Genomic DNA, 27,210 nt, shown 5'->3' on the forward strand with positions numbered 1-27,210 from the left:
CTCACTGCAAGAAAGACACTGAGGACCTGGAACGTGTCCAGAGAAGAGCATGGAGCTGTGAGGGATCTGGAGCACAAGTCTTATGGGAGCAGCTGAGGGAATGGGGGCAGTTCAGTGTGGAGGAGGCGCAGGGCAGGCTGTTATTGCTCTGTACAACTGCTGACAGGAAGCAGTGGGAGAGGGGTTGAGTTCAGCCTCTGCTCCCAGGAAACAGCGGGACACGAGAGGAGCTTCAAGCTGCACCAGGTTGGCTCGGGTTGGGTCCTAGGAAACGTTTCTTCTCAGAAGCAGTGGCGACGCGGCGCCTCAAGCAGCGCAGGGAGCCGTGCAGTCACGGTCCTTGGAGCAGAGGAAGCCCTAGGGGCTCACCGAGCCCCATTTGACGTCACCGGCGCCCCTACCGCCGCGCTGCCTGCTGGGAGTTGTAGTCCCGGGCCGCCCGGCGCTGCCGTTCCCAGCGTTCCCCGGACGCCGCCTCCGCGCACAAGATGGCGGCGCGGGCGGGCCGGGGCGGCGGGCGGTGAGCGGTTGGAGGGTCGGGCTGCCCCGGGCCCGCCATGACCTACACGGCGGAGCAGCTGGACGGCGTGCGGCGGTGAGACTGGGCTGGGGGGGTTGGAGCCGCGGGCCGAGCCGGTGGGGGCGGCGGGGCGGAGAGGTGCCGGGCCTGGGGCCGAGGGGATGCCGGGCTGAGGGGATGCGCCGGGCTGAGGCGGTGATGCCGCTCTCGTGTGCGCTTCCAGGATAAAGAGCTGCCGGAACTATTACGAGATCCTTGGCGTGGAGCGGGATGCCACCGAGGAGGAGCTGAAGAAGGCCTACCGCCGGCTGGCCCTCAAGTTCCACCCCGATAAGAACCGCGCTCCCGGAGCCACGGAGGCTTTCAAAGGTGGGGCTGCGACCGGAGCACTGTGTTGGGCTGCTGAGGGTGATCGTGGAGGGCTTTCCCAGCCCCAGCCGTTCTGTGCTGCCGTTTAAACTCCTGCATCCTCTGCAGCCTTGCTGTGTTGCAGCTGTGTGCGAAGTGTTGTGAGTCGGCCCTAAAAAGGCAAAGGTTTCACTCGCTGCCTGTCAAAATGAGGGGTTTTGGAAGGATGTTTCCTTATTTGTTGTGTTGGGGTTGTGTTTCTGTATGAACTGTTCACAGCTGCTTTCTGACAAAGAGGAAGGAAGAAGATGAAGCAGACAGGCTGCTCCTTCCAGGTGGTTTGACGTGCACTGTGAATAGATGCACAGGTACTGCTTCGTAAAGATCTGTGCTGGCAGAAAAGCTTGGAATGTGGGTCTGCGTGCCAATTGCTCTCTGCAGTTATAAACTTTGCGCGTGGAGGTGCACTTCTATGTCAGTATTTAGTTAAAAAGCTGCATTCTTCCTCAGCCTTTTGATAGATGAGGACTCTTGCCTTTAAGTTTTCCAAATACTTCACCTCTCCCCATATACTTCAACATTTGTGTCTTTCTCCTGGTAGGAGAGAGGTTTCATACAGGTAATCGTGGTGTTCTAATGCTTCTTATGCAAAGGCAGTTCTTTCAAAAGTGAATCAGTCTTTGGGCCAAGAACACGTTTTCTGTGACTTGAGCATTTTGCTCATCTGCTTACATCCAGAAGTACTGCACTGTAACACTTCTTTTACTTCATCCTCCAGCAATAGGCAATGCTTTTGCAGTTCTGAGCAACCCTGAGAAACGATTGCGATACGACGAATATGGAAGTGACCACGAGCATGTCAGCACTGGCGAAGCCAGGCACTATAATTACTACACAGAATTTGAAGCAGACATTACACCAGAAGAAATATTCAACGTGTTTTTTGGTGGGCACTTTCCGACAGGTTGGTATCTGTCTACGCTGTTCTTCAAGCATCGTGAACTGACGCTAGGCCGTAAAGCACTTTGATTGATCTAGTAGTTAAATTATACTTGGAAAAGAGCAAAAAACGTTTTTGAATTCTTTTTTTTTTTCCTTCCTATCTTATTCTGCCTGTAAATGCTCCTTAAAAGCACAGTTTAAGGTTTTGGTAGCTCCAGTCCCTAAATAGCTCAAAGCCCAGCTTTGCTGTCTAGGAGGGCCGTTGCTGCTGTGACACGTTCCTAACCTCCCAGCTTCTCAAGGATTGCTGGCAGCACAAATTAGGAGTAAGAATGTTTTAATTTGGCAAGGATTTAGGTTGGCTCTTGTGTGAGCAACATTTCATTACCGTCTGTAGCTGAAGACCCTTCTCTTTGTTATTCTTTTATTTTCTCTCCACTGCCTGATGTCAGCTGTGATTTGGGAAGCAAAATAAGATGTGAATGCAAGGGGCATGAGGCATCTCTGCTGTCGGTTTTGTCCTTGAGATGTGTTCCTGCATTGTGTTTATAGTAGAAATGGGAAGCCGTAGCAGATCAGTGGAATAGAGGCTGAGATTAAGAGCAGATCTGGAAGGTGTGGTGAGCCTAGATGTCTTCTTGCCACTGTCAGCATTCATTGACAAATTGCTGTAGTGCTCTTGTCGTTTTTCACTTCAAAGGCAAGCTAGAAAGTAACATGCCAATTACTATAGTCTAAAGCAGGGGGTATGAGTAATGACTTACAAGTTCCTCCTTGCTGTGCTGTGTGGCAGCATCTTGCAGCTAAGGGAATCTCAAACTGCCTTTGGTATTGAATCAGTAACTGTGCAAGGTGTGTCACACTCAGTGTGGAGTAACTCCCCCAGCTGTGTGAGCACCTACATATGACTTTGCTTTGGCCACTGGTGAGACATTCACCACTATGGAACGTGGCTGTTGTATGGCTGTGTGCAGTGGGATTGCTTGGACTTGAGAATAGAAAACTCAGGAGCTGCAGCAGGGATTTGGATGCTGGTATGACCATACATGATAGGTAAGGTGACCTGAACAAGTACAGAGGAATCTTTATCCGAGTGGCAAAGAATAAGAAAATAAATATTATTTCATAGCTGTCAGTAATAAACAAAAGGTTCCTTGCCAAAAACATGGCTGGGCCTAAATACATGCGTGTTTTCATAAATGACATTTTGTAATCAAAATCTCACTTTTCAATTCAGCAGTTTTCCAAATAGGCAAAGTTTCTACTTCCCTGGAATAGCTAACATAAAGAGAATGGCTTTCACACCATTGTAATGTTAAGTAGGATTTTCCTGTGTGTGCTGAAGTTTGTGCTAAGCTGCAGTTCTGTGCTGGTTTTGTTTTCCTGTGGTACCTTGCTACCACCAGAAATGTGAATAAGAAGTGTTGGTGTTAGATAAAACTCATTCATACAGCTTCTGGGTAGATCTATGGCTCATCTATCTATGGCACAACTTGCAAGTCTAAAGGAGGGCTCTACCTGGGGCATAGTGTTGGTGTAATGGCTGTGGGCTAGAAGTTGCACTTCCTTCTCACAAAAGATAAACATGCATGGAAGGAAGAAAACTGGCAGAAATTCTGTGAGCAACTTTGGATTTGGAAATGTTTTTTCTGAACACCCTGCAAAAACCACTCAACTTCTCTTCTTTCACAGCTTGATCAAATACTGTCCAAGTAGCATCAAATGATAGGACCTTTATTTTTCAGGACTGTGCTCTTCTTCAAACCAGCCTCATTAGGCTGGCTTCTGCACTTTGTTAGTGCTGTGCAGTGTTGTGAATGAGCTGGGAAGCACAGGTTTTGACATAGCAGCAAGGGTCAATTCCCCCAGGTTTCTTGCAGAATTCTTTTAGAAATTCGGATAAAGGACAGCATAAAAGTATCACAGAATCACAGAATGGCCTGGGTTGGAAGGGACCTCAAGGATGATGAATCTCCAACCCGCTGCCACATGCAGGGCCACCAACCTCCCCATTTAATACCAGCCCAGGCTGCCCAGGGCCCCATCCAACCTGGTCTTGAACACCTCCAGGGACGGGGCATCCACAGCCTCTCTGGGCAGCTGTTCCAGCACCTCACCACTCTCATAGTAAAGAACTTCCCCTTGACATCCAACCTAAATCTTCCCTCCCTCAACTTAAAACCATTTCCACTTGTCCTGCTGTTATCTACCCTTTCAAAGAGTTTGTAGGCTGTCCTGTTTGTAGGCTCCCTTTAGGTACTGCAGGCTGCAATGAGGTCACCCTGCAGCCTTCTTTTCTCCAGGCTGAACAAGCCCAGCTCCCTCAGCCTGTCTTCATAGGGGAGGTGCTCCAGCCCCCTGACCATCTTTGTGGCTCTCCTCTGGGCCCTCTCCAACAGTCTTTCTTGTACTGGGGGCTCCAGACCTGGACACAGCACTGCAGATGGGGCCTCACAAGAGCAGAGTAGAGGGGGACAATCTTCTCCCTCTCCCTGCTGGCCACCCCTCTGCTGATGGAGCCCAGGATACCGTTTGCTTTCCGAGCTGCGAGAGCACACTGCTGGCTCATATTCAGCTTTTCATCCATCTAGATCCCCAGGTCCTTCTCTGCAGGGCTGCTCTCATGGAGTACTCCTTCCAGTCTGTATGGATGCCTGTGATTCCTCTGGCCCAAGTGCAAAACTTTGCACTTTGCTGCGGTGAACATCACCAGGTTCACCTGGGCCCACCTTTCCAGCCTCTCAAGGTCCCTCTGAACAGCATCCTTTCCTTTCAGCATGTCAACCACACCACTCAGCTTGGTGTGGTCAGCAAACTTGCTGAGGGTGCACTCAATTCCATCATCACTGTCATTGATAAAGGTGTTACAGAGCACCAGTCCGAAGACAGAGCCCTGGGGGACGCCACTTGTTACCGGCCTCCACCTGGACACAGAGCCATTGATGGCCACCCTCTGCCTGCAGCCTTTCAACCAGTTTCTTATCCATCGAGTGGTTCCCCCATCAAATCCACATCCCTCCAATTTGGAGATGAGGATGTGTTGGGTGCCATGTCAGAGGCCTTGCTAAAGTCCAGCTAAATGACATCAGTTGCCTTTCCCTTGTCCACTGATGCCGTCACTCCATCACAGAAGGCCACCACATTGGTCAGGCATGACCTTCCCCTGGTGAAGCCGTGCTGGCTGTCTCGGATCACACGCTCATTCCTCTGTGATCAAGCATGTCATCCAGGAGGATCTGTTCCCTGATCTTCCCAGGCACAGAGGTGAGACTCACTGGCCTGTAGTTCCTCCTTGCTCCCTTTCTTGTCAATGGCAGTGACGTGACCCTTCCTCCAGTCATCTGGGACCTCACCTGACAGCCACGACTCTTCAAATATGATGGAGAGCAGCTCGGCAACCACCTCAGCCAGCTCCTTCAGAGCCCTGGGATGCAGCCATCCGGCCCATAGACTTGTGCACATTCAGACTTGTGTACATTCAGTCTCATCAGGTGGTCTCGGACTTGCAGTATTCACAGGATTTACTGCCCCAGTCCCCACCTGGAGGTTTAGGGATGCAGGGCTCAGGGATGTGAGAAACATTGGAATCCTGGCCACCAGTGACGACCGAGGCAAAGAACTCATTCAGTACCTCAGCCTTCTCTTCATTTGTTGAAGCCAGCTCTCCTTTTACCAAAGGAGGCACACTTGCTTTGGCTTGTCACTTCTGGCCAATGTACCTGTAGAAAGTCTTCCTATTGTTTTTCACACCTCTTGCCAAGTTCATTCTGCCTGCGCCTTGGCTTTCCTGATCCCATGTCTGCAAGTCTGGATGGCATCCCTGTATTAAATGCATAAAGTGTTGAGTCCTTTTTCCCGAGGCACAAAAATAGATTGGCATTTCTATTGTCACAAGGCCATACATTTCAATTCCTTATTACAAAAATATTCTGAATTTCCAAGTGTGAGAGCTAAGTTGCTATTTAGATATTCATGTGGTGATGTAATCAGAGTTTAAACTTCTAATCAAAACATCGCTTGCCTACGTTGTATTCTTTTCTCATTTTAGGATTGTCAAAAATAAATCAGCTACAGTCAGTGTGCAGGAAAGGAAATCTGAATCGTACCTGTTCCCTCAAAAAGCTGTTTTATTCATCTCTTTCCACATTATAAAATAATTAAGTGGAATTATTAATAGCTAGACGGAGGAGGAAATAGAGCTGAGTGTGAAAGAGTGTATGCAGTGATTATAGGAAACCACAGTTCACAGCCTGAGTCTGGTGGAGGAAATTAATTCTCCTTCTTAAAGGCTGGGCGTGCAAGACAGATTGCAGTCCGTCAAGTGAATATGACAGAAGTATGAGGTGCAATTATTTTGTGTGCACACACATCTGTATTTTATTTATTCATTGTTGTACATAATATACATGTGTTTTTTACTATTGCTGTATATACTCTCTATCCAGCAGTTTCTGTAGTTTGATGCAAATTGAGATGGATGAGGAGCAAAATTCACATTTCTCTGGAACGTTTATTGGAATAACTTTATTTTGACATTAAAGTTTGAGGTCTCCCAAGTGCAATTCAGCCTACGTAGTATAAACCTGGGTAATTAGCTAGAGATAGAATTACAGGTAAATACCAGCAACTGGATGAAAATTATGACTCTTTTTGGGCTTCTTTTAACAGGAAATATCCATATGTTCTCCAATGTAGCCAGAGATGCACACTATTATCCACGGAGGCACCGAAATGAAAGAGCGTGGACACAGGAGCAAGAGGAAGAAGAAAACAGGCCGCAGGTAAGTGGGCTTAAACATTTCACCAGGGTGAGAGGTTGGCATACACCTCTGACACTGTTGCAGACTTAAGCTCAATGCTTTCTTCAACTGCTGTACCCAAACAGGTGATTACACAAGGAACTAGACTGTTTCTCTTTTACTGATCACTGCTTTAAGAATAGATCTGTTGATAGGATCATAGGTCCTGGAGTTTCAGCAACCAAGTATTTTGCTGGTGCTTGGTTCTTGCAGGCTTGAAGGGCTTAGTAATCTAACAGTGATCAGTCCAAGTGTGGACTGATACTGGATAAGGTAGTATTGCCTTGTCCTCACTGCATATTTAATCCTTCAGCATATTAGCATATAGTTGTAGCCCAGGTCAGGACGGGTCTGGGTTACGTTTCTACCAGCTGAAACCTTCAGATATGGTACCAGGTGTCAGTTATTGCTAATACACCTGTGTGTGCACCCATGCTGCCTACCTTGGAAAAATCTTCCTCCACAGGCAGTCCAGTATCTAACAAGATTGTTCTCAAGGGAAGATGAGCTCTTCCTTGGAGTCCCTTATAGACTGGCTCTGAAGTAGTCCTAGGCAGCGTGCAGACAGCTAAGCTAGGGCACGTGAATCCATGAATCTCACCTGCTGCTGTGTTGGGTGTTCTTGTTGCTAACCCAGGGCAGAGTGCAGAGCCTAAATAGGCACGTGCTACGTTTTGTTCCTAATCACAAAAGGAAGTTTAAAAGTCAATTAAAAGCTGGACTGATGATCTGCGTTTGGTTGCTGACTAGCAGAATTCTTCGATCCTTTGGGCATTTATCACTCTTTTGCCCTACTGCATAAATCCAAACAAAGAAAATGCTTAATGCATCCAGCTCCAAGTTAAATTACTTGTGTTCTCTTCACCCTTTACATTTTATCCAGTGTTTGGACAAAGATGGAGGTTTTTAGAATATATGTGTAAACTTTGGAAAATGCACAGATGGGAATTGTAATGTTCTTTTGGCTTGGATTTTTAACTGGCAGGCAGGCACAGTGTTGTGGGCATCTATTGCCTTGAGCAGGAAGCTGTAGAAGAGAAAATAAAAAAGGGCTCTGAAAACATAATTGGAAGAAAACGGCTTTAAAGAGCTTTCAGAGACTGTTAGTAAAAGTTATTTTAGAACTAGAATGTCATCCTGGTCAAAATTTGGAAATACTCATCTTTTCTCAGTTTGCTTTGAACACGCTGTTGATTTACGATAGCCTGACTGCAGTGAACGTGGCACGTTGGTTTCCATCTGTACATTTGCCCACTGATTATGGTTGTTCTTTTCAGAACTCATATTCTGCATTTATTCAGTTGATGCCCGTTTTCATCATCATCGTGGTGTCGGTTATAACTCAGCTGATGGCCACCAACCCCCCCTACAGCCTGTTCTACAAGTCGTAAGTCACTTGGAAATAGTTCTTTGTTTGAGACAGAGGAGGTGAGCAGAAGTGGGTCTTAATGGAAGAGCTGCTAGTTGGTGTTCTGTGCTGCTCTTTCTAGAAAGTGGTGTCAGGTAAGGAAATCCCAGCAGTCTCTATCGATAAGTTCTCCTAAGTAAACTATGGTGAGCTTTATTGCTCTGGGTACTGAACAGATAGAGGTGCTGAGCCAGAAAGCTTAACCAGCTGGTGTGAAATGCTTTTGCACAGTGGAAGGAATGTGGGTGTAGCTTAGCTGCAGTCCTAATCAGCCCCTGGCCTGCCAAGCCCCGCGAGGTCTGTGGACTGCCTCTTGTGTTCCCATGTAAAGCAATGAGGAAATCAGGTCTTGCAGTATGATTTCAGCCAAAATGCCACTGGGAAATTTGTCAAGTGCCACAAATGATGGAAGTTTTGAAATGGTGTGGTTTAACATCTATAAAGAAGCAGTTTTCACAGGTTATGGAGGGCAATCTAAACTAATCTAGAAGCAGAAGGAATGCCAGACCTGCTGCAGTATGAGTTGGTGGGCAGGAGGAAAACTCATATAAACCTCTTGGCATGCAGTGCTGGGAGATGGGAAGCTCTCCAGGCTGGTTTAGTGAACTTCTCTGGCTCTTCCTGAGATAGCAATGGGAGTTGGTAAGGTTTGAAGTACCATAGATGGGCGCCTGCTGCATACAGCAGTAGCAGAGCACCCTGCAAGCTCTCCTTGCTCCCATTTAGGAGCAAAACTACTCAGGTTTAGGCCTGTATGCTTTCCACTATCATAGTGTAGCTTTAATTTGCCCACCATCCTTTATTGTTCTTTACCACCAGATGTCAGTATGTAGACCTACAAGAATAAATGGTTGGTGGCTTGTTTTTTCTGGTTTGGATTTTTTTGGTTGTTGTTCTGTTTTCCAGAAAGTGTTCTTGCTATCTGCCCGTCCCACGTGGAACCTCACACACTGGGACTGAGCAGCTAATCTTCCCTGGCTTGCTTCACTGCCTTCCCTTGTGTTGATATGAGATAGCCAGGCTTGAGCCTGGTGTACAGTTACAGATGCTGTTTCTCTAAATCATATCTTAAAAAATAAAAGCAGCTCTAAAAGAATTGATGTAAGGAAAGCATACATCTCCAAGGCTTAGTGAGAGAAAAGTTTAAAGAGCCCAGGAAATGGAAGGAGCCAACTGAATTCCATGGGGAGAATGTAACCTCCACATTGTTTGCTGCCTGCCTCTTTCTCTGGGCAGTGACTTGAAAAAATGCCTGCATATTTATGTTCCAGTAAGGAAACTCCAAAAAGAATAGTCTAGCCTCTTGTCTGTGCCATTGTGGCCTGTCCCTCCTACAGGATGCTCCACACACTACCAAGGCTACCGGTAATTATAAAACACTGAAGGGAAGTGTAACTGGAATCCCCTCTGCTAATTCTTATTTCTACTAAAGGATCCAGAAGCCAGGAAAATGTAAATCCATTTACATTGTGCTCTGCACAATATTGGGCTGCATGCCTTTCCTATAGTCCCTGTATTTGACTTTTGTTTCCCACGGATTTCTGAACCTAGCTTGCCAGAAGTTAACAGCAAACAGAAGAAAGGGTGTGGAGCTTCTGTTTACACGTAAAATTGGTTCTCAGGCTCTGGAATTATCTGAACTGAGCAGCTGAGAACTTGGTATTGGAAAGGAGCAGTGCCAGCTCTGATTTGGTTTTTTGTAGATGTCTCCCAGTTCTGTGTATTTTCACTATGTGGGTTTTCTTTTTCAGTGAATTCTGTTTGTAGTGATAAGCCTTCATGGCCTGAGGCTTGTAATTTCCTCAGTGCATGGCTGAGGGAGCTATTGTCCTGCAGAAAGTGACTGTTCAGAAGTAGTTGCAGAAATTCTCTTCTGGAAATGTTACTAACGAGATATGTCTCTCAGTTTGTTTGTGTTTGAACAGCTGAAAAATCTGTTTTCTCCATCGTGTTTTCACAGGTCCATAGGCCACGTTATTAGCAGAGAAACAGAGAACTTGCAGGTGCCTTACTATGTTGATAAAAACTTTGAGAAGAATTATCAAGGAGCAGAGCTTCAAGAGCTGGAGAGAACAGTTGAAAAAGATTACATAGACTATATTCAGACCAGCTGCTGGAAAGAGAAGCAGCAAAGTAAGTTGTTTTTCTTATGAGCCCTCAGTAGTTGTGCGGTGGCTGTGCTTCACAAAGCGCTGCCATTTGAGCTTCATTTTCCAGCGCGGCAAACTTCTCAAATCTTGCAGCTGTCTTTCTCTCATCTGTTGTTAACACTGACTTCGTTGAGGGGCTGTCAGAGTACATTTTAGGTGTTTGAAAGAGAAGTGGGAAGTGGATTCTGCCATTTGAGACGCTTTTCCACTCCACTTGTATGCTTGGCCAGCTCTTAGTGAAGATGTTTTAAACACTAACTGCTACGTTTATTTAGCTCTGACAGATTGTTTGGGCTAGAATAGATATTAATGTTTCCTTCGCTGGGGCAGAATCAGTTTTACTTTGGCTGGCTCTGTGAGAAGGACCTGCAGCTCTTCCTTAAAACTTCATCAGGAGGAGCCCAAAGCCTGCTCAGGTGGCTGTGAACATTTTGCAGTGCTGCTGGTATCGGTTCTCAAAGACAGTGCCTCTGTGCTTATTTTGTGCACTGATTTGCATTTTCTATCTTTAGATGATTTGAGAGCGTGTTTTTCACTGTAGTCTTTTAAAAACAAGAGCTGAATGCAGGGAGGGAGACCACAAAAATGTGAGCATTCAGAGTCATTCTTCTCATGTTAATTCTGAGTCAATCAGTGCCACATGTGCAGGCAAGCATTGTAACCCTGCACTGGAGCACTTGTTAGTCGCTGCTGTTCTTTAATCCAATGCAGGAGGTAGCAGTAGTGTTGCCCTTCCTATCACAAAGTCTGTGAACCATTTCAAGTCAGTGCTCTTCATCCAGAGGCAGTTCTTCTGTATCACACCAAAATTACCAATCATGCTTTGAAGAGAACCACACAGCTGTGGACTCTGAAGTTTAAAAGATGGATAAATAAAAGAAGCCTAAATGTGGAAACCCTAAAAACCCCAAACATTCCCTTGATTTTTGGTGTACTTGATTTGTGATATTAGTACACCTGTGGCAGCCTGTATGTACAATGTGCCTATTAGTAACCATAAACATAGGCTTCCTGTGTGGGCTTGCTATAGGAATAGAGTTTTTTCCCCTACAGGAAAATCATATTAATTAATCTCGTGCAAATGAAACTGACTGTGTTGTCCCTTTCATGTAGACCTTGAGCTGAGGAGTGCTGTGCCCCAAAATGAGCAGTGGGGTTTGCAAGTCTGGGGGGTGGTAGTCAGAGGTGGTCCAGTGCTGAATGCTGAGTAATGCCTGCAAAACAACCCCCTCTTGAGCTTTTTGCTCTTACTTTTCACTGTGTGCACGTGGACCACAGGAATGTGTACGATGCCCTCCCTTAGCAGTAGCTGGAGACCACTCTAATTAAACAAAGAAAACACAAGAAGTTTTCAGCATGATTGCCACTCAGCCCGGGAGAGCAGATACTGAGCACAGCTGAGGCTGTGCTAACTTTAGTACAGCCAAGTTTGTCGATAAATAGAACTGAACACAAGATGGAGTGCTGGGGAAAAGTTATCCGGGACCTTGAGACAGTTGTTAATCAGCTGCTGTTTCGTAACTTTGGCCCATTGCTTCTTGTGTGTTTAACTTTGTGGTCAGCCTCTTTTTTTTCCAGTTGAATGTCTATTAATAGTGCATTTGTTCTATTTGCTGGAGGTACATTTAGCAGCAGCAAGAAGAACACAGATTAGTTACAGGAACAGCTCAAATTACAGTCCTTCCTTTTATGATTTGAAAAGCACTACCTGATGTCCATCTACCTCCACAGAATCTGGAAAAGCAACTGATGTATCAGGATGTTGTTCAGCCAGGCGCTTCACAGCAGCCTAATGTGACAGCTTTGGTCTCCTAACATCTTTGATGTGGTTATGGACAAAAGGCAAGCCATAGGTTTTTGCAGGTGGTTGTTCAGGTGTAGGAGCACAGTTGTGAAGTGAGACTGCAAAGAGCTCAGAATCAGAGAGAATTACAGGGAGGGAACCGAAAGCAGAAAGGAGTGTGTAGTTGAAAGTAAGTATTTTAGGAGATCTGTAAAGAGAAGAACTTCAGTCAGGGAAGGTTGAAGAACAGCTGTGTGAAAGATGGGAAAACACAAGGAGCTTACATGACAGAATGAATGCTGGCAAGAAGTGCAAACATTGGCAGTAAAAATTTTTGCCCAGTTGGATGAGCACAAACCAAGTGTCTCCACTGCAGAACTCTGAACTGCGAGGCAGTAAGCTGGGGCTGGTTTTGCTCAGGGGCCTTCAAGGCTCTGGACGTAGCACATTTGTGCTCTGCTGGAGTGGCACTTGAGTTACAAAGACTGGAAGTTGATTCCTGACCTAAAATAAGACGTTTGTGCCCTTCAGTTTATAAAGCTTTTTGATAAATTGATAGAGGGTCATATGGCTTTAAATTTCAGTAGGACAGGGCAGAGGACATAAGGCATGAAAGGCCCCGCTGAGAAATTCTTTGTGCTCCAACTGATTTTGTAAAATGAGAAACTTGTAGGGTGTGTAAAAGCTCTTTGAAAAATTGAATGTCATCAGGTAGCCTGTGCTTAGGGGAATTTTGACCTTTTCAGAAACAAATCACTGGCATTGTCAGAGCTGCATCTAAAATACTCTTCAGGGAGAAAACTATATTAAGACTTCCTTAGCTAATCAGCAAAAGATGCTTCCCTGAGTTGCTGGGGGAGAGTAATTGAAGCAGTGGGATTACTTCAGTTACATGTTGCAGAGTACATTCAGAATCATATTGTTAATGAAAGGGCACGGAGACCTGCCAGACAAGTCCCTTATCTAGCTGCTCACCTTCTGCCATCAATAACAAAAAAAACAAACAACAAAAAAAGTAGAATTAAAGGAATTTACAGTGCCTTCTGGGCAAACCTCTTGGCAGACGGCTTGAATCCTGATAGGTGCAGCATGAAAAAACCAACCGTGTGTACATCAAAGTATCAGAGTGGGTGGGTGTTGTGGGCCCCTGCAGAATGGGTGCACCAGAAGAGTTGCATTTCTCAGTTCTTTGGGCAGGGATGCAGGGCTGGTAACTCCTGTTTGGCTGCAGGCAGCTGACAGCCTTAAGAGAGCAGTGGGAAAAGTGGGCACGAGGTTCTCTGTCCTTTTGGCTCCACTGAAATACTGCTGACAGGTGTGGAGTAACCCCACCCTGGGGTCTGTGCTGGGGAGAGATGGGTGGACATCAGTGCCCGACAGGATGAGATGTCACGCAGTTGTAAATGCTGGTATTGACTAAGAACAGATTTGATCTGTTAGCAGATCAAATGGCGTCCTGCCATTCTATGCACACACAGCTTACGCACACTTCGTGTTTGTGAACAGTTTTGTACTTTGTGCTTTCTTTGTCGGCAGTAAAAATTACTCTTAGTTTTTTGTTATTGCCCAACTGGTGCTCTAGTGGAGTTTTTGGGTTACTATTACTCTTTGAATTCTCAAGTAATTATGGAAAGTTGACGGCCTCTCTGGAAGGAAGTTATTTCCATGGAGCTGTGTGTTATAAGGTGAACTTAACTGATCCTAAGGATAACAAAGCACTGAGAAACAGTTACTTGAAGCCGTCTCATAGCTTCACCCTAACGTGTGCTGTCTTCATCTTTCAGAGTCTGACTTGTCAAATTTGGCCAAGCTGTACAGAGATGAGCGGTTAAAACAGAAAGCAGAGTCGCTGAAACTCGAGCACTGTGAGAAGCTCTCCAGTCTGATCGGAATGCACAAAGGGGGCTGAGCAGGGCCTCTGTCCTTATTTATTGCTGTTTTAAATTATGTTTTTATTTTCCTCGGTATAAAAAGGGAAGGAGTCTATTGCAAAGTCTGAATACCCGATTCCTTCGTGCTGTGCAGAGATGGGCCAACACGAGCTGTGGAGCTGTGTTTGCTTTAATATACTGTACACTCTATTTGGTTCCAAGGACCAGTGGCACTTTGTAAATTAATTCTCTGGGAGATGCTATGAGTTTGAAACGTGTCTCTTTGGTAGTCTGTCTGCCATCCAAACAGCGTGTGCTTCCAGGAGAGCAGACAAGTGTCCTGTGCTTGCTGTTTCCTATGGACCTGCCGTTCGCTCGGTCACAGCACCGCTCTGTACCGGGTGCACTGACCTCGTCCTGCTGATGCCACCTGGCTGTCCCTGCCTCTGCAATGCTGCGTGAGGAGATGTGGGTGAAAGGCAGCGAGTCCTGCTGCAGTCTGACCTGCAGTGCTTGATTCGGAGTAGCTGCTTCACTACGGACCTAAGCACGCTGCCACTGCTCTCACAGGGACCTGACTGCGCGTCCTGGGTTGGGTGAAGAGGGCTGAACCTTGCTGGGCCTGCGAGCCGAGAGCAGCAACGCTGAAGTGCAGAGTGCATCGATGGCAGCGCTGCCCAGCCGCAGGGCAGGGACAGCCATGTTCACTTCATCCTGTGTTTCCAGTGACATATTTCGAAGCTGGCTGTGTAATTCCGATTCTTATGGGCAAACTCCTCTCCAGCTGTTACAGGGGTCCCGTGTTTTCCGGTATGGTTTTAATGTAGCATCTTTTTACTCTGTTGAACAGTTATGAATGTTTCACTGTAGAGACTAGCACTGCAAAGAAAGAGATCCGTGTAGTCGCGTCTGTCTTGCCTTCGTCCTCCCTTGCGCAGCCAGGCCTTTAAAAGCAGGCCGAGGAGGGGCTGCGCTCGGTGCGTTGCACGGCGGGGCCGTTGCTAGGAGACCGGCCGGCCGCCATTTGCCGCGGGGGTGCGGAAGATGGCGGCGCTGCCGGGGGGCGGAGCCTGGCTGTGGGCGGGGCGATCGCCGTTCAGGCCGCGCCCCCCGCCCTGTGCTGGGCGCACGTGGGCGCCGTGCCGCTGTGCTCCGTGCGTCCCCGCGCTGTGGCCGGGAGGACGGGCGGCCGCCGGGGTCCGGCTGGGAAGCCCGGCACGGCGTCCTCCGTGCCGTACCGCCCCATTTGGGGCACCGCGGCGCCGCCGACCTCGTGGAGCCCGGTCTCAGCGGGGAGGGGTTAAGCACCGGCTGCTTTCAGTCCGTCCCGCGTGTGCCAAGTTTAAATTTAGCCCCCGCGTGAACCCGGCGAGGGGCATCGGGTTGCCTCGGGGCTGGCAGCGCCGCGCGGCACCTGCTGCCACTGCCCGCAAACAGCCCCCAGAGCCGGGGCTGACCCCGCGGGGGTGGCCGGATGGAGCCGGGCACACCGAAACCTCCGCACCTCTGAACGAGGCAATTAGGCAACTAATTAACACCGTCCTTCGCTCGGCTCCAATGGACCCGGAGGCGTTCGGTGCCGGTTTGGTTTCAAAGCTCACGCTTGCTTCTGGCCGCTCGCTGTTGGGTTGGGGGATGTTATGGGCAGGATCGCTTGGGGCCGGGCTTCGCGTTCCCGGGGTGGGGACGGGATGGGGATGGAGGAGCGGCGCGGGCCCTCAGCCTCCTTCTATGCTGCCGGGGGCGGCAAGCGGCACGGTCTCCGTTTGCTCCCATCAGTCCAGGGGGTGATACACGCCCATGCGTCCCGTGGGGCCGTGCTGGCACCCGGCCTGCGGGGTCACGGCGCAGCAGCGAGGGGTCACGGCAGCACCGTCCCCAAGGCAGACCCCTGAGCCGGGGGCGGCGGAGGCATTCCTGCACCTCCCGGCGCTTGGCATCGCCCCCCCGGCCTGGCGCCCGCCGTCGCACATGTGATCGAAGCTCCGGGCACCGCTGCGAGCGCAGCAGAAGGTCGAGCAGCGCCGGGCCCGTCCCCACCATGATCCCCCGCGGCAAGAGGGACGCGGGCCGCCCTGCCGAGCTGCCCGACGGCGCGGAGCGACACGGGTGCCCCTGGGAGGAGGACGGCCGCCTGTCCGTGCTGCCCCGCGACGACCTTCCCAAGAGCGTGTCCGACTCGTCCATCTCTTCCTACCACTCGGCGCGGTGCTCGGAGACCACCGACACCTTCAAGGACTGCCTGGAGTTCCTGGAAGAGGACGATGCGGGCCACCTCACTCCCCCGCCGCCCTACGTGCCCCCCGAGGGCCCCCCGCCGCGCGGCCCCGGCTCCGGTCTGCGGGAGGAGCGCGCCCGGCAGCCCCAGCTGTCCGTCACGGCTAAGAATAGCGCGGCGCCGGGCCGCGGGGGCAGGATGGGTCCCATCCGCGGAGATCGGCCGCCCGTCGTCGCCTTCGTGGAGCGGCCGTGCGCGGCGGCACCGGCGGCGATGCTGGGCGAGGGGCGGCGGGCCCGGAGGGGCGGCGGGGCCAGCGACTCGGACGAGGCCGACAGCGAGGTGCGGGCGCTGACGGCCAGGTCCTTCCACAGCCTGTCGGGCCCCCCCGGCGCCCGGCTGGACATGTGCAGCTCGTCCAGCCTCTCCAACTCGCTGTCGGAGGACGGCGGCGGCGGGCGGCGGTGGGCGGCGTGCGGGGAGCCCCGCGGTACGGAGCTGAGCGGAGTGCCGGCCAAGGAGCTGTTTGAGTGCGTGGATGTGGAGCTGGAGAGCGGCGACGCCAAGAAGGGCTACGGCAAGAGGAGGACTGTCCCCAAACGGCAGATCCAGCTGAAGAGGAAGGAGAGGAAGGAGGCGGGGTTCTTCCCGTGGGGGGACAGCTCGGCCCCGCAGCCGCTGCCCCCCGCCAGGAAGGAGCCCCCGGGGAAGGGCAGGGCTGGCGGCGAGGACTTCAGGTTCAACTACAAGCAGTTCGTGAAGACGGCCTCCTTGGATGGTGATGGCAGCAGGACCCGGATGGCCTCCAGCCTGGTAAAGAACGTGCTGGCCAAGAAGATGCAGTACGAGCAGCTCATCAAGATGGAGCAGCAGAAGGCGCTGCGGGGCAGCTCCACCTCCTCAGGGCCGTCCTCGGTCGGCACTGACCTACTTGGGGACGGCATGGAGGGCAAGTCCAGCTCGCTGTCCAAATCCGACCTCAGCGCCTCGGCCGAGGACGTGAGGCTGGTGGACATGGGGCTGGGGCACGTCAGTGCCCACCGGCCGGCCAAGGGTGTGGTGCTGAGCGAGGCGACGCGGGAGAACGTCTGCAGGCTGAAGAAGACCTTCAATGAGCTCAACGAGAGGATGCGGTACCAGGAGGTGGTGCAGTGCCAGCGCCTGCCTGCTGCCGAGCCCTCCGCAGAGAGGACTCCCTACTGGCGAGCGCGCGCCCTGTTCGAAGGCCGCAGCGGAGATGGGAAGGTGCCGGCCGTCACCCCCAAGTTTGAGAAGCCGCAGAAACCGTGGCCCAGCTTGAGGCAGCGAGCCATCCGCCCCAGCAGGCCCCAGCTCGTCCCCTTTGAGCCCAAAAGCTTGGTGCCTCCCGACGTGCCGCCCCGGAGCATCTTCACTTCCCAGGCGCGGGATGTGAGGTTGGGGCCACAGAGCCGTGGGGAGGAGAAGCCACCGCCAGCACCCCGAGAGCCCCCGGGACCCGGGATCGCTGTGGGTACCCCCGCCGAGCCGGGCAGCAAAGGCAAGGCGCTGGTGCCGCAGCCACGGGATGTGCGTAAGCTGCTGAAGAGCAGCTACAGCCTCAGCTTCGGCGCTGCTCGCGGACCCCCGGCTCCCGGCCCCAGCAGGGAAAGCACTGGGGAGCCCAAGCCGCCGTCCCCACTCATCATCCACTGCACCTCGGTCCGACGCAGCAAGCCGGCACCGAGCGTCGTGCCACCTGTGGGTGGGGACGTGGGGACAGATGGCGTCCGAGAGCCTGCACCAGCACGCAGCGAGGGCACGGCGGCATCCATCAGCAGCCACCCGGTGCAGGGCTCACCTGTGCAAATCAGCAAGGTGCAGTCTGTGCGGAGAGAGGCAGCCACCACCAAGAGCCCCCAGCCCGGCCCGGCCACGTGCCGCCAGCGCAGTGAGATCCATGTGCCGTCACTGGTGGGGACTGTGGAGGAAACGCACGTAGAGAGCCACCTGCATGTCCGGGTCGGGCCTCAGTCCCCGCCTGTGGCTGTGGAGGCCTCCCCGGCTCGGAGCAGTGCTGTACTGAGGATGGAGAAGACCCTTCTCCTCCCACCGCCACCACTGAGCCCCACAGAGGAGGATGAGGAGTGTGGTCACGGTGTCACCGTAGGGGACGGCGCTGGAGCGAACCAACAACGCCGCAGCGGGGACAACCCAGGGAATGTCCAGGATGTGAAACCAGCAGTGAGAAGTGCACTGAAGCCACCCACCTGTGAGCAGCCGGGCAGCCAGCTGGCCTCAGCGGGGAACCACGGCCCCACAGACAGCACTGGCCCCACTGCGCCATTTCAAGCGAGGGAGGCTGGTGAAGGTCCCTCTGTTCCCCCTGTGCCACTCGCCAGCAGGCCACCGGAACAGAGGGAGACTGTGGAGCATGTAACGAAGTGGCCTGGAGCCAGTGATCCACACCTTACTGTTGTCCAGGCAGACAACTCCAACTACTTGACAATTCCTGTGAAAGCCCCCAAACCTTCCCCAAAGGTGCCCCTGGTCCCTAGCCCGGGCACCACCTCCTTTGGGACCCCTTTGGTCCCCCACCCAAACAGTGTGTCCTTTGGGACCCCCTCGGTCCCAAACTCGGCCACCACGCACTTCGGGACCCCTTCAGTCCCCAATCCAGCCACTGCACCCATTGGGACCCCACTGGTCCCCCATCCATCTAGTATGCCTTTTGGGACCCCTTCTGTCCCCAGTCCAGCCAGTGCATCCCTTGGGGCCTCCATGGTCCCCAACCCATCATCTTTTGAGACCCCTGTGGTCCCCAGCCTGACCAGCACATCCCTTGGGACCCCTTTGGTTCCTAGTGCAGCCAGCTCCTCTTTTGGGACGCCGTTGTTCCCATACCCACTGGGTGCACCCTTTGGGACCCCTTTGGTCCCCAGCCCAGCTACTCCATCCTTTGGGACCGCTTCAATCCCCAGGTTGCCCAACTCAGCCTTTGGGACCTCTTTGGTTCCCAATCCACCCAGCACACCTTTTGCAACCCCTTCGGTCCCCAACCCAGCTGGCTCATCCTTCGGGGCCCCCTTGGTCCCCAACCCATCCAGCACACCTTTTACATCTCCTTCTGTCCCCAAGCGGGCCAGCTCATCCTCTGGAACCCCCTTGGTCCCCAATCCAGCCACGACGTCCTTTGGGACTGTTCCATTCTCCAGGCCACTCAACTCAATCTTTGGTGCCCCCTTGGTCCCCAACCCATCCAGCACACCCTTTATGACCCCCTCTGTCCCCGTGCCAGCCAGCTCATCTTTTGGGACCCCCATGGCCAACAACCCAGACCCTACTTCCCTTGGGTACCCGTCAATATCTAACGTGGCCAGATCTTCCTTTGGGTCTCCCTTATTTCCCAGCCCGGCCAGTGCTCCTCTGGGGACTGCTGTGTCCCCCCATCCCGGTGGGGAAGCCCCATGGAGCAAATCCCTCCCTGAGCCCCCCCAGCCCTCTGATGCTCTGGCTGCTGCTGTGCCCCCAGCCCAGCCCCAACCTCACATGGAAGACGCTCCCCGGAGGACCGAGGGATCCTCGCCGAGCAGCAAGAGCACACCGAGCCCCACACGGCCCTTTGCTCCCCACCCCTCCGCACACCGCAAGATGCTCGTTGATCCCGACAGTGGAAAATGCTACTACATGGAAGCACCACGGCAGCCCCAACTGAAAACACTTTACGACCCGGAGACAGGGCAGTACATGGAGGTGCTCATCCCACCGGTGCCCGTGGCCTCACACGCTGGATTCTACCATGCTCCCTTCAACCCCATGCTCTATGGCACACCCTACATGCCCTATGGCAGCTTCCCAGGGCTGCCAGCAGCCCCGCTGCCCACTGCCTCCTCCCCGGCACACCCTGACCTGCAGGGTCAGCCACCGACCTCCGAAAACCCTGGGGGCTTCCCCGGAACCTTCAGCCCTGATCCTAAGGGTGAGGGGCCACCTGCAGCTGGGGGTCCTGATTGTGGATACCTGGAGAGCCCCTATTACATCCCCACAGGGATGCGGGCCAGCCCCAGCCCCAACCAGCCCCCAGCCCGTGCCAGCCCTGCCAGCACCGAGAAGGGACCACTGCCCCCGCTGTGATCCCCAAATGCAGTGCCAGCCCACATCGCCCCCAGCCCTGGCTGTAGGAACCTCGTGCCCACAACCACGTCGTGGTTGTGGCTGAGCTGGTGTTGGGCGCTGCCTGGGCCTGACTGGCTCCTAGAAGGAATGGGGAAAAGTGCCCCAGAGGGTTCCTGAAGTTGTGGGAGTGTGGCCGCAGCAGCAAAGGGGCCATGTGCATGGCCCCACTGCCCCCATCCTGCTGCTCCCATCCCAAGGGCGATGAACAGAGGCAGCGCAGCCACAGCACAGACTCCTGAAAATAGCAATAAAAGTGCCGGGCCAACATTAACCCTACAAACCCATCCGTGTCCGCGTTGTCTGTAAAGGGCACACAGGGGGCACAGATGTTCCTTTCAGGGCACATTCAGGGCACTGCAGACGGTGATGGTGCACCGGTGGGGTTGGGGGTCACAAGCCCAGGAGATGGAGGAGGTGAGCCACTCCCAGGGAGGGTCTGGGGGAGGGCGGTGTAGGCATGGCAGGATTGAATCAAACCAGAATTCTGAATTAAACCACAAAGCATAACTGAGGGCCAGATGGCTGCGCAGAGCGTCAGCCGGATGCAGGTGCATCGGCCGCGCATGGGTGCCCGGGGGTGATACCTCCTGCGCCCGCCCCTGTTGCTTCCAGCATGGCTCAGCAGTGCCAGGGCAGCAGCATGCAGGCAGTGCTGGTGCTGTGTGTGGCCCTCAGCCTGGCAGCAAGAACGGGGGCCGAGAATGCATGTGGGGACCCTGAGGCCCCATCCGCATCCCACAGCATCCCTGCGCCCCAGATGAGTGCTGAGGAGCGGCTCTCGCCCCACATGCCTGAAGCCCTGCGCTGTGATGCGTGCCACGCCATCGCCTTCCAGGTGCGGGGGAACATCCACCAGCAGCCCTGCACTGTGCCAAATGCTTCTGGCTGCTGGAGGGCGGATAAGGGGGGCACTGGGTTGGGAGCGGGGTCACGGTGCATGGAGAGGGGCTGTGACACATGCAGAGGTGTCATGGCACATGGAGAGGGGTTGTGGTGCACGGAGAGGGGTTGTGTTGCTTTTAGAGGGGTCAGGGCTCATGGAGAGGGGCGTCATGGCCACATCATGGTCACTTTCTCCTCAATTCCTGCCCCAGCTGGAGGGGTGGCTCAGCCGTGCGGAGGCGAAGCAGGGCAGGAAGGCGCTGAGCGAGTCAGACTACATGGAGGTGCTGGAGCAGAGCTGCTCGCAGGACTGGGAGCTGTGAGTGGTGCAACCCTTCCGCAGAGTGCAGTGGGTGGTTGGGCCGTGGGAGCAGACCCCAACCTCACGTCCCCCTGCAGTTACGGCGTGCAGGAGCTGAGAGGAGAGCGGCGGTTGATGGGGCCGGGCCTGCCAGGACAGGAGGCAATGAGCGTGGCAGTGATGGGGGGGCCGTGGCCGAGCAGGTGAGCACTGCAGGGATGGGGGAGGACACGGGAACACTCCACGTCCTGATGCTTCCCACTGCCCGCAGGCTGGCCAAGATGTGCCACAGCCTTGTGGGCGAGCACAGCGAGGAGCAGCTGTACGGAGCGCACCGACGGGGTCCCACCGCTCTGCGGGAGCTGCTGTGCCACGGCAAGAAGGGGCCGTGCGCCCACCTGGGGGGGTCCAAGGCAGGGGGCTCGGCCCCCCCCAAGGCACTGCAGAACGAGCTGTAGCCAGCGGCCTTCATGTGCCGTCACTGTGGATGGTTAATGCTTAATGCCTGACGACCTTTGGAGCCAACCGCGTACTGCAGCACCGGACACACGCAGAGGGGACGCCGAGGGAGGTGGCACTGCCGGCACCATGCCGGGGACGCCGGGCTGCTGCTGCCGCCATCCCAGCTCCGCATCTGTTTGCACTCGTGGGGACATCCCCAGTGGCACCCGTGCCCCAATCCTGCTGTTACTCTGTAACCCTCCACCTTAATGTTTGACCAAAGTGGCGCGGGCGGCGGTGCCAGCCCTAATTAAAGCAGTTAATCGCTCATCCCTCACCACCACCACACTCCCTGGTTTCACAACCCGCAGAGTAAAGTCCTCCCCGGCACAATATAAGCCACCGCGCGGTGACATCCCTGCACTGCCCAGGATGGGAACCAGCTCGGGAGAACCGCCCCAGCCCCAGGTGACCGCGGCTCTGACCCCGACCCCTTCACCCGTCCCCATAGGGCACTGGGGAGGGGGCAGGTGGGGAGGGGCACAGCACCTCGGGATGGCAAAGGGTGGGGGGAGCCCAAGGGGGGTGAGGCCCAGGGGACACACCAGGGACGTGGTGGGACGCTGCGGTTGGAACACAGCACCTGTGGGGTGCTACAGTTGCCACGGGGACAGCGGGGACCCGACAGCGGGACCCCACCACCATACACTGGGCCCCCTGGGGCAGCACCCAGGGCCCAGAGCCCTGCGGGGGTGGCCGGGCGGTGTCCCCACGTCCCCAGGAGGCCGCAGCCCGGTTCCCATGGCACACCCGGCACAACACCGATCCACCCATTGCCTCTCTCTGCCGCCAGGACACCACCCCGGCCCTCCCCCCCTCTGACCCTCAGCGCCCCCCCGGGGCAGGCAGGGTGAGCACTGCCCCCATCCCTGTCCCTAAGCCCCCCCGGGGCTGGCGGCGGGCTCAGCGCTTCCCCTTCAGCCGTACCCTCCCCAGGGCCCCGTGGCAGACCCTGGCCCTCCCCCGGCCCGGCGGCAGTTTGACATGCTGTACCAAATCGAGGACGTGCCCCCCTGGTATCTCTGCATCCTGTTGGGCTTCCAGGTACGGCACGGCCCCCACATCCCCAGAGCCTCCCACGGCTCCCCTCTGAGCCCCCCCACCGCTGCCCCCCCAGCACTACCTGACCTGCTTTAGCGGCACCATCGCCGTGCCCTTCCTGCTGGCTGAGAGCCTGTGCGTGGGCAAGGACCAGCTGACCGTCAGCTACCTCATCGGCACCATCTTCACCTGCGTCGGCATCACCACCCTCATCCAGACCACCGTGGGCATCAGGTAGGGCTGCTACTTCTGCCCCCGGCCCGCATGCCTCCCAAGGGCTGCAGCCAACCCTCCCACCCCACAGGCTGCCGCTGTTCCAGGCGAGCGCGCTGGCCTTCCTGGTGCCCGCCAAGGCCATCCTGGCACTGGAGAAGTGGCAGTGCCCACCTGAAGGTAGAACCAGAATGACATGATGGCAGCACGACACGCTGCCCGCCGTCCCGGCGCTCACCTCCTCCCTTCTCCATCCCCAGAGCAGATCTACGGCAACTGGGTGCTGCCGCTCAACACCTCCCACATCTGGCAGCCCCGCATGCAGGAGGTACGGCCTGGCCCTGCCCCATGTGGCCCCAATGCCGCCCCGCATCTGCTCACGTGTCACCCCGCAGATCCAGGGGGCCATCGTGGTGTCCAGCCTGGTGGAAGTGTTCATCGGGCTGCTCGGGCTGCCCGGCGCGCTGCTCAACTACATCGGGCCGCTCACCGTCACCCCCACCGTGTCCCTCATCGGCCTCTCCGTCTTCCAGGCTGCTGGCGATCGGGCCGGCTCGCACTGGGGCATCGCTGCGCTGTATGGCACCACGATGAGCACGTGGATGGTTTTCAGGCCCTTGTGCCAACGCTGCGGGTGGCACCGGAGGCACCTGGTGATCCCTGGCGTCCTCAGGGCCCTCTGCTCTCCGCAGGTCCATCGTTCTCATCGTGCTCTTTGCGCAGTACCTGCGGAACGTCACCGTGCGCCTGCCCGGGTTCCGCTGGGGACACGGCTTCGTCCTGCTGCGCGTGCAGATCTTCAAGATGTTCCCTGTAGGGATGGGGCTGGGGAGGCGCTGAGGAGCACTGCTGCGGGTGTCCCCCCACACACACGTCCCCATCGCTGCCTGCAGATCATCCTGGCCATCATGGTGATGTGGCTGCTCTGCTACGTGCTGACACTTACTGATGTGCTCCCCAGCAACCCTGAGGAGTACGGCTACAAGGCCCGGACGGACGCGCGTGGGAATATCCTCTCGGTGGCCCCCTGGTTCCGTTTCCCCTACCCCTGTGAGTGACCCACGGCGACACGGGCAGGGAGTGGGCACAGCCTCACCGGGGGCACACACCCCAAGGTGGTGGCACAGCCCCATGGCGGTGCTGCTCCCCTCAGGTCAGTGGGGGCTGCCTACAGTGACCTCAGCAGCCGTGCTGGGCATGTTCAGTGCCACGCTGGCCGGCATCATCGAGTCCATCGGGGATTACTACTCCTGTGCGCGGCTGTCAGGAGCGCCTGCACCCCCGGTGCACGCCATCAACAGGTATGGCAATGCTGCGGGGACGGGGACATCACCCTGCACCCCGGCAGCACCCCACTGCCTGCGCCTGGCTCCCATTCTGTGCCCATGGCTGCTTCACGCTTCCACTTCCCGGTGGTGCAGGGCCACCTCCTCCCCACCGGCACACCCCCACACCTTGGGCACATCTCCAAAGCCGCCGCAGGGAACGGCACCCTCTGTTCATCCCCCAGGGGCATTTTCACAGAAGGCATCTCCTGCATCATCGCAGGGCTGATGGGAACCGGTAACGGCTCCACCTCCTCCAGCCCCAACATCGGGGTGCTGGGCATCACCAAGGTACCCCCCGATCTGCGCGCTCCCCATCCCCAGGGGGTCACAGCCACCTCCACGCACCGCCTGCGTCCCCCCGTGCAGGTGGGGAGCAGGAGGGTGATTCAGTACGGCGCTGGGATCATGCTCATCCTGGGCACCATCGGAAAGTTCACCGCGCTGTTCGCCTCGCTGCCCGACCCCATCCTTGGCGGGATGTTCTGCACGCTGTTTGGTAACTGCACTGCACAGGGAGCAGTGGGTGGCACTGGAGCTGCACTGAGGACTGTCCTGTCCTACAGCACTGCAGCTCCCACAGCACTTGGCCACATCTCTGCTTGCAGGCATGATCACGGCCGTCGGCCTCTCCAACCTGCAATTCGTTGACATGAACTCCTCCCGCAACCTCTTTGTGCTGGGCTTCTCCATGTTTTTTGGGCTGACGCTGCCCAACTACCTGGATGCCCACCCCAAGTCCATCGACACAGGTACCAGGAGCCCCTCACACTATTTGCCAGCAGCATCCTGGTGTGAAGGTGCTTAGGGCGAGCAGGGCAGATCGCTCAGTCTGTGCATCTTAACGCGGCTCTGCTCGCAAACCTGCAGCGGTAAGTGCACTTGTAGGGCAAATGTGACTGAAGTTGGGAAGGCAGCTCCAAGATGCAGCTCAGTGAACCTCAAAGCAGCACAGGAGAGCTTGCGAGTGGGCAGCGGCACCTCTGAACACCATGTGCCCGGCGTGGGAGGCAGCACACGCCATGAGCCCCGTGCTTCCCATCCCTGCACTCCCTGTCCCGCTCAGCCTGTCCCTCCCGCAGGCATCCCTGAGCTGGACCAGATCCTGACGGTGCTGCTGACCACCGAGATGTTTGTGGGAGGCACCCTGGCCTTCATCCTGGACAACACCATCCCAGGTACGTGCAGCGGGCCGGGCGCGGGGCTGGGGTGGGCATCCCAGCACACGGCAGCTGCGCCTGCTCACAGGCACGCGGGAGGAGCGGGGACTGGTGCAGTGGAAGGCTGGCGCGCACGCAGACAGCACGGCCTCAGCCGACCTGAGGAGCTACGATTTCCCCTTTGGGATGAGCGCGGTGAGGAGGAGCCGCTGGCTGCGGCACGTGCCCATCTGCCCGCTCTTCACCGGCTTCGCCTGGCGGGCAAAGAAGAGCCACGCGGCAGATGACGGCACGCAGGACGGCGCCGACGGGACGGCTGTCTGCACCAAGGTGTGACGGCGGCGGCTGCGGAGGGGCTGAGCCAAGCGCTGGGCTCCCATCACAGAGCACCGCCCGGGCTGCGAGCCCTCCGCTCCCAACGCAGCGCCGGGGGAAGGCGCTGCCTGTGGGAATGGCATTGGCTTGGTTTAGCGTGGGGCTGCCGTGACAGCAGGGCTCCCAGGCGCCGGCCTCAGTCCACGCTGCCTTGAGACGCGCTCAAAGCCCTGCTGCGGCTCAGCAGCTTCCATCGAGGTGCCGGGAGCACCAGGCTGCGCCGTGCCCTTGGCTCCTGCAGGGCCGCACAGCAGATGCAGCTGGTGCTGCACCGGGTCCAGCAATCAGAGCGGTCCGTTTTAAGGTTATGCATTAAAGAAAATCCAAACCCACGGCCCCTGTCATTTCTGACAGTATGCCCAGGTGGCCAAGAGGGCCAACGGCATCCTGGCCTGCATTAGAAATAGTGTGGCCAGCAGGAGCAGAGAGGTGATCATCCCCCTGTACTCAGCACTGGTGAGGCCGCACCTCAAGTACTGTGTTCAGTTTTGGGCCCCTCACTACAAGAAAGACATTGAGGCCCTGGAACGTGTCCAGAGAAGGGCAACGAAACTGGTGAGGGGTCTGGAGCACAAATCTTGTGAGGAATGGCTGAGGGAGCTGGGATTGTTCAGTGTGGAGAAGAGGAGCTCAGGGGAGACCTCATTGCACTGTACAACTTCCTGAAGGGAGGTTGTGGTGCAAAAGGGTCTGGCCTCTTCTCCCAGGCAAATAGTAGGACCTGAGGAAACGGCCAGAAGTTATACCAGAGGAGGTTTAGGTTGGATATTAGGAGAAACTTTTTCTCTCAAAGGGTGGTCAGGCACTGGAATGGCTGCCCAGGGAGGTGGTGGAGTCGTCGTCCCTGGTGGTGTTCAAGAGGCGCCTGGATGAGGAGCTACAAGAGATGGTTTAGTGCTTGTGGCACTGATAGGAATGGGAGGGTGGTTGGACTGGATGATCTTGCAGGTTGTTTCCAACCTTGTGATTCTGTGATTCTATGATTCTGACAGCAGGTTTAATGCTGAAACCCAAAGCTGAAGGCAGCACTGGGTTGACGCGGCCCTGACACAGCCAGGCACAGGCAGCCTCTCCCTCCCTCCCCACCCCATGCAGAAGAGCACAAAGAGCGAAAGAGATCTCATGGGAGAAGATAAGGATGGTTTATCATAAAATCATATGACTTGGGTGGGAAGGAACCTCAAGGATCACCAAGTTCCAAACCCCTGCATCAGGAAGGCCTGCCAGCCCTTAGGTCAG

The 27,210-nt window shown here is 55.1% G+C and overlaps 4 protein-coding genes across 5 annotated transcripts; all 4 read left to right on the top strand.

Moving 5' to 3' along the window:
• Positions 1–456: 456 nt before the first annotated feature.
• Positions 457–14,082, top strand: DNAJC18 (DnaJ heat shock protein family (Hsp40) member C18). The gene is made up of 7 exons (XM_048960693.1): positions 457–595; positions 744–889; positions 1,647–1,832; positions 6,479–6,591; positions 7,887–7,996; positions 9,978–10,150; positions 13,735–14,082. The coding sequence occupies exons 1-7, from the start codon at positions 558–560 to the stop codon at positions 13,857–13,859; spliced, it is 891 nt and encodes a 296-aa protein (XP_048816650.1). The 5' UTR covers positions 457–557; the 3' UTR covers positions 13,860–14,082.
• Positions 14,083–14,211: 129 nt separating this feature from the next.
• Positions 14,212–20,585, top strand: PROB1 (proline rich basic protein 1). Its single transcript, XM_048960692.1, has one exon. It carries the CDS (start codon positions 15,863–15,865, stop codon positions 20,129–20,131), a length of 4,269 nt encoding a protein of 1,422 aa, XP_048816649.1. The 5' UTR covers positions 14,212–15,862; the 3' UTR covers positions 20,132–20,585.
• Positions 20,586–20,707: 122 nt separating this feature from the next.
• MZB1 (marginal zone B and B1 cell specific protein) lies at positions 20,708–21,814 on the top strand. The gene is made up of 4 exons (XM_048960915.1): positions 20,708–21,008; positions 21,268–21,374; positions 21,455–21,559; positions 21,628–21,814. Exons 1-4 carry the CDS (start codon positions 20,787–20,789, stop codon positions 21,812–21,814), a joined length of 621 nt encoding a protein of 206 aa, XP_048816872.1. The 5' UTR covers positions 20,708–20,786.
• Positions 21,815–22,157: 343 nt separating this feature from the next.
• SLC23A1 (solute carrier family 23 member 1) lies at positions 22,158–26,324 on the top strand. 2 transcript variants are annotated; one of them, XR_007379888.1, is made up of 15 exons: positions 22,158–22,265; positions 22,651–22,707; positions 22,794–22,901; positions 22,975–23,132; positions 23,203–23,291; positions 23,372–23,439; positions 23,507–23,688; positions 23,804–23,924; positions 24,005–24,161; positions 24,265–24,412; positions 24,622–24,727; positions 24,806–24,935; positions 25,045–25,188; positions 25,325–25,614; positions 25,685–25,712. XR_007379888.1 is itself a non-coding variant. In XM_048960914.1 (15 exons), the coding sequence occupies exons 1-15, from the start codon at positions 22,230–22,232 to the stop codon at positions 25,930–25,932; spliced, it is 1,848 nt and encodes a 615-aa protein (XP_048816871.1). In that variant the 5' UTR covers positions 22,158–22,229; the 3' UTR covers positions 25,933–26,324. The 2 variants fall into 2 exon arrangements, 1 of the variants encoding a protein (XP_048816871.1); XM_048960914.1 differs by having other exon boundaries at positions 25,519–25,614; positions 25,685–26,324.
• Positions 26,325–27,210: the final 886 nt, after the last annotated feature.

The sequence above is a fragment of the Lagopus muta genome, chromosome 14 (genome assembly GCF_023343835.1).
Source record: "Lagopus muta isolate bLagMut1 chromosome 14, bLagMut1 primary, whole genome shotgun sequence".
Classification (NCBI taxonomy): Eukaryota; Metazoa; Chordata; class Aves; order Galliformes; family Phasianidae; genus Lagopus; species Lagopus muta.

Bases quoted from the DNA above. Each gene is read 5' to 3' on its own strand.
- DNAJC18 (XM_048960693.1), top strand. From the start codon at position 558: ATGACCTACACGGCGGAGCAGCTGGACGGCGTGCGGCG. The intron at 890-1,646 runs GTGGGGCTGCGA...TTCATCCTCCAG, and splicing joins AGCCACGGAGGCTTTCAAAG to CAATAGGCAATGCTTTTGCA. The intron at 7,997-9,977 runs GTAAGTCACTTG...GTGTTTTCACAG, and splicing joins TACAGCCTGTTCTACAAGTC to GTCCATAGGCCACGTTATTA.
- PROB1 (XM_048960692.1), top strand. From the start codon at position 15,863: ATGATCCCCCGCGGCAAGAGGGACGCGGGCCGCCCTGCCGAGCTGCCC.
- MZB1 (XM_048960915.1), top strand. From the start codon at position 20,787: ATGGCTCAGCAGTGCCAGGGCAGCAGCATGCAGGCAGTGCTGGTGCTG. The intron at 21,009-21,267 runs GTGCGGGGGAAC...TTCCTGCCCCAG, and splicing joins GCCACGCCATCGCCTTCCAG to CTGGAGGGGTGGCTCAGCCG. The intron at 21,375-21,454 runs GTGAGTGGTGCA...GTCCCCCTGCAG, and splicing joins TGCTCGCAGGACTGGGAGCT to TTACGGCGTGCAGGAGCTGA.
- SLC23A1 (XM_048960914.1), top strand. From the start codon at position 22,230: ATGGGAACCAGCTCGGGAGAACCGCCCCAGCCCCAG. The intron at 24,413-24,621 runs GTATGGCAATGC...TTCATCCCCCAG, and splicing joins CCGGTGCACGCCATCAACAG to GGGCATTTTCACAGAAGGCA. The intron at 24,936-25,044 runs GTAACTGCACTG...CTCTGCTTGCAG, and splicing joins GATGTTCTGCACGCTGTTTG to GCATGATCACGGCCGTCGGC.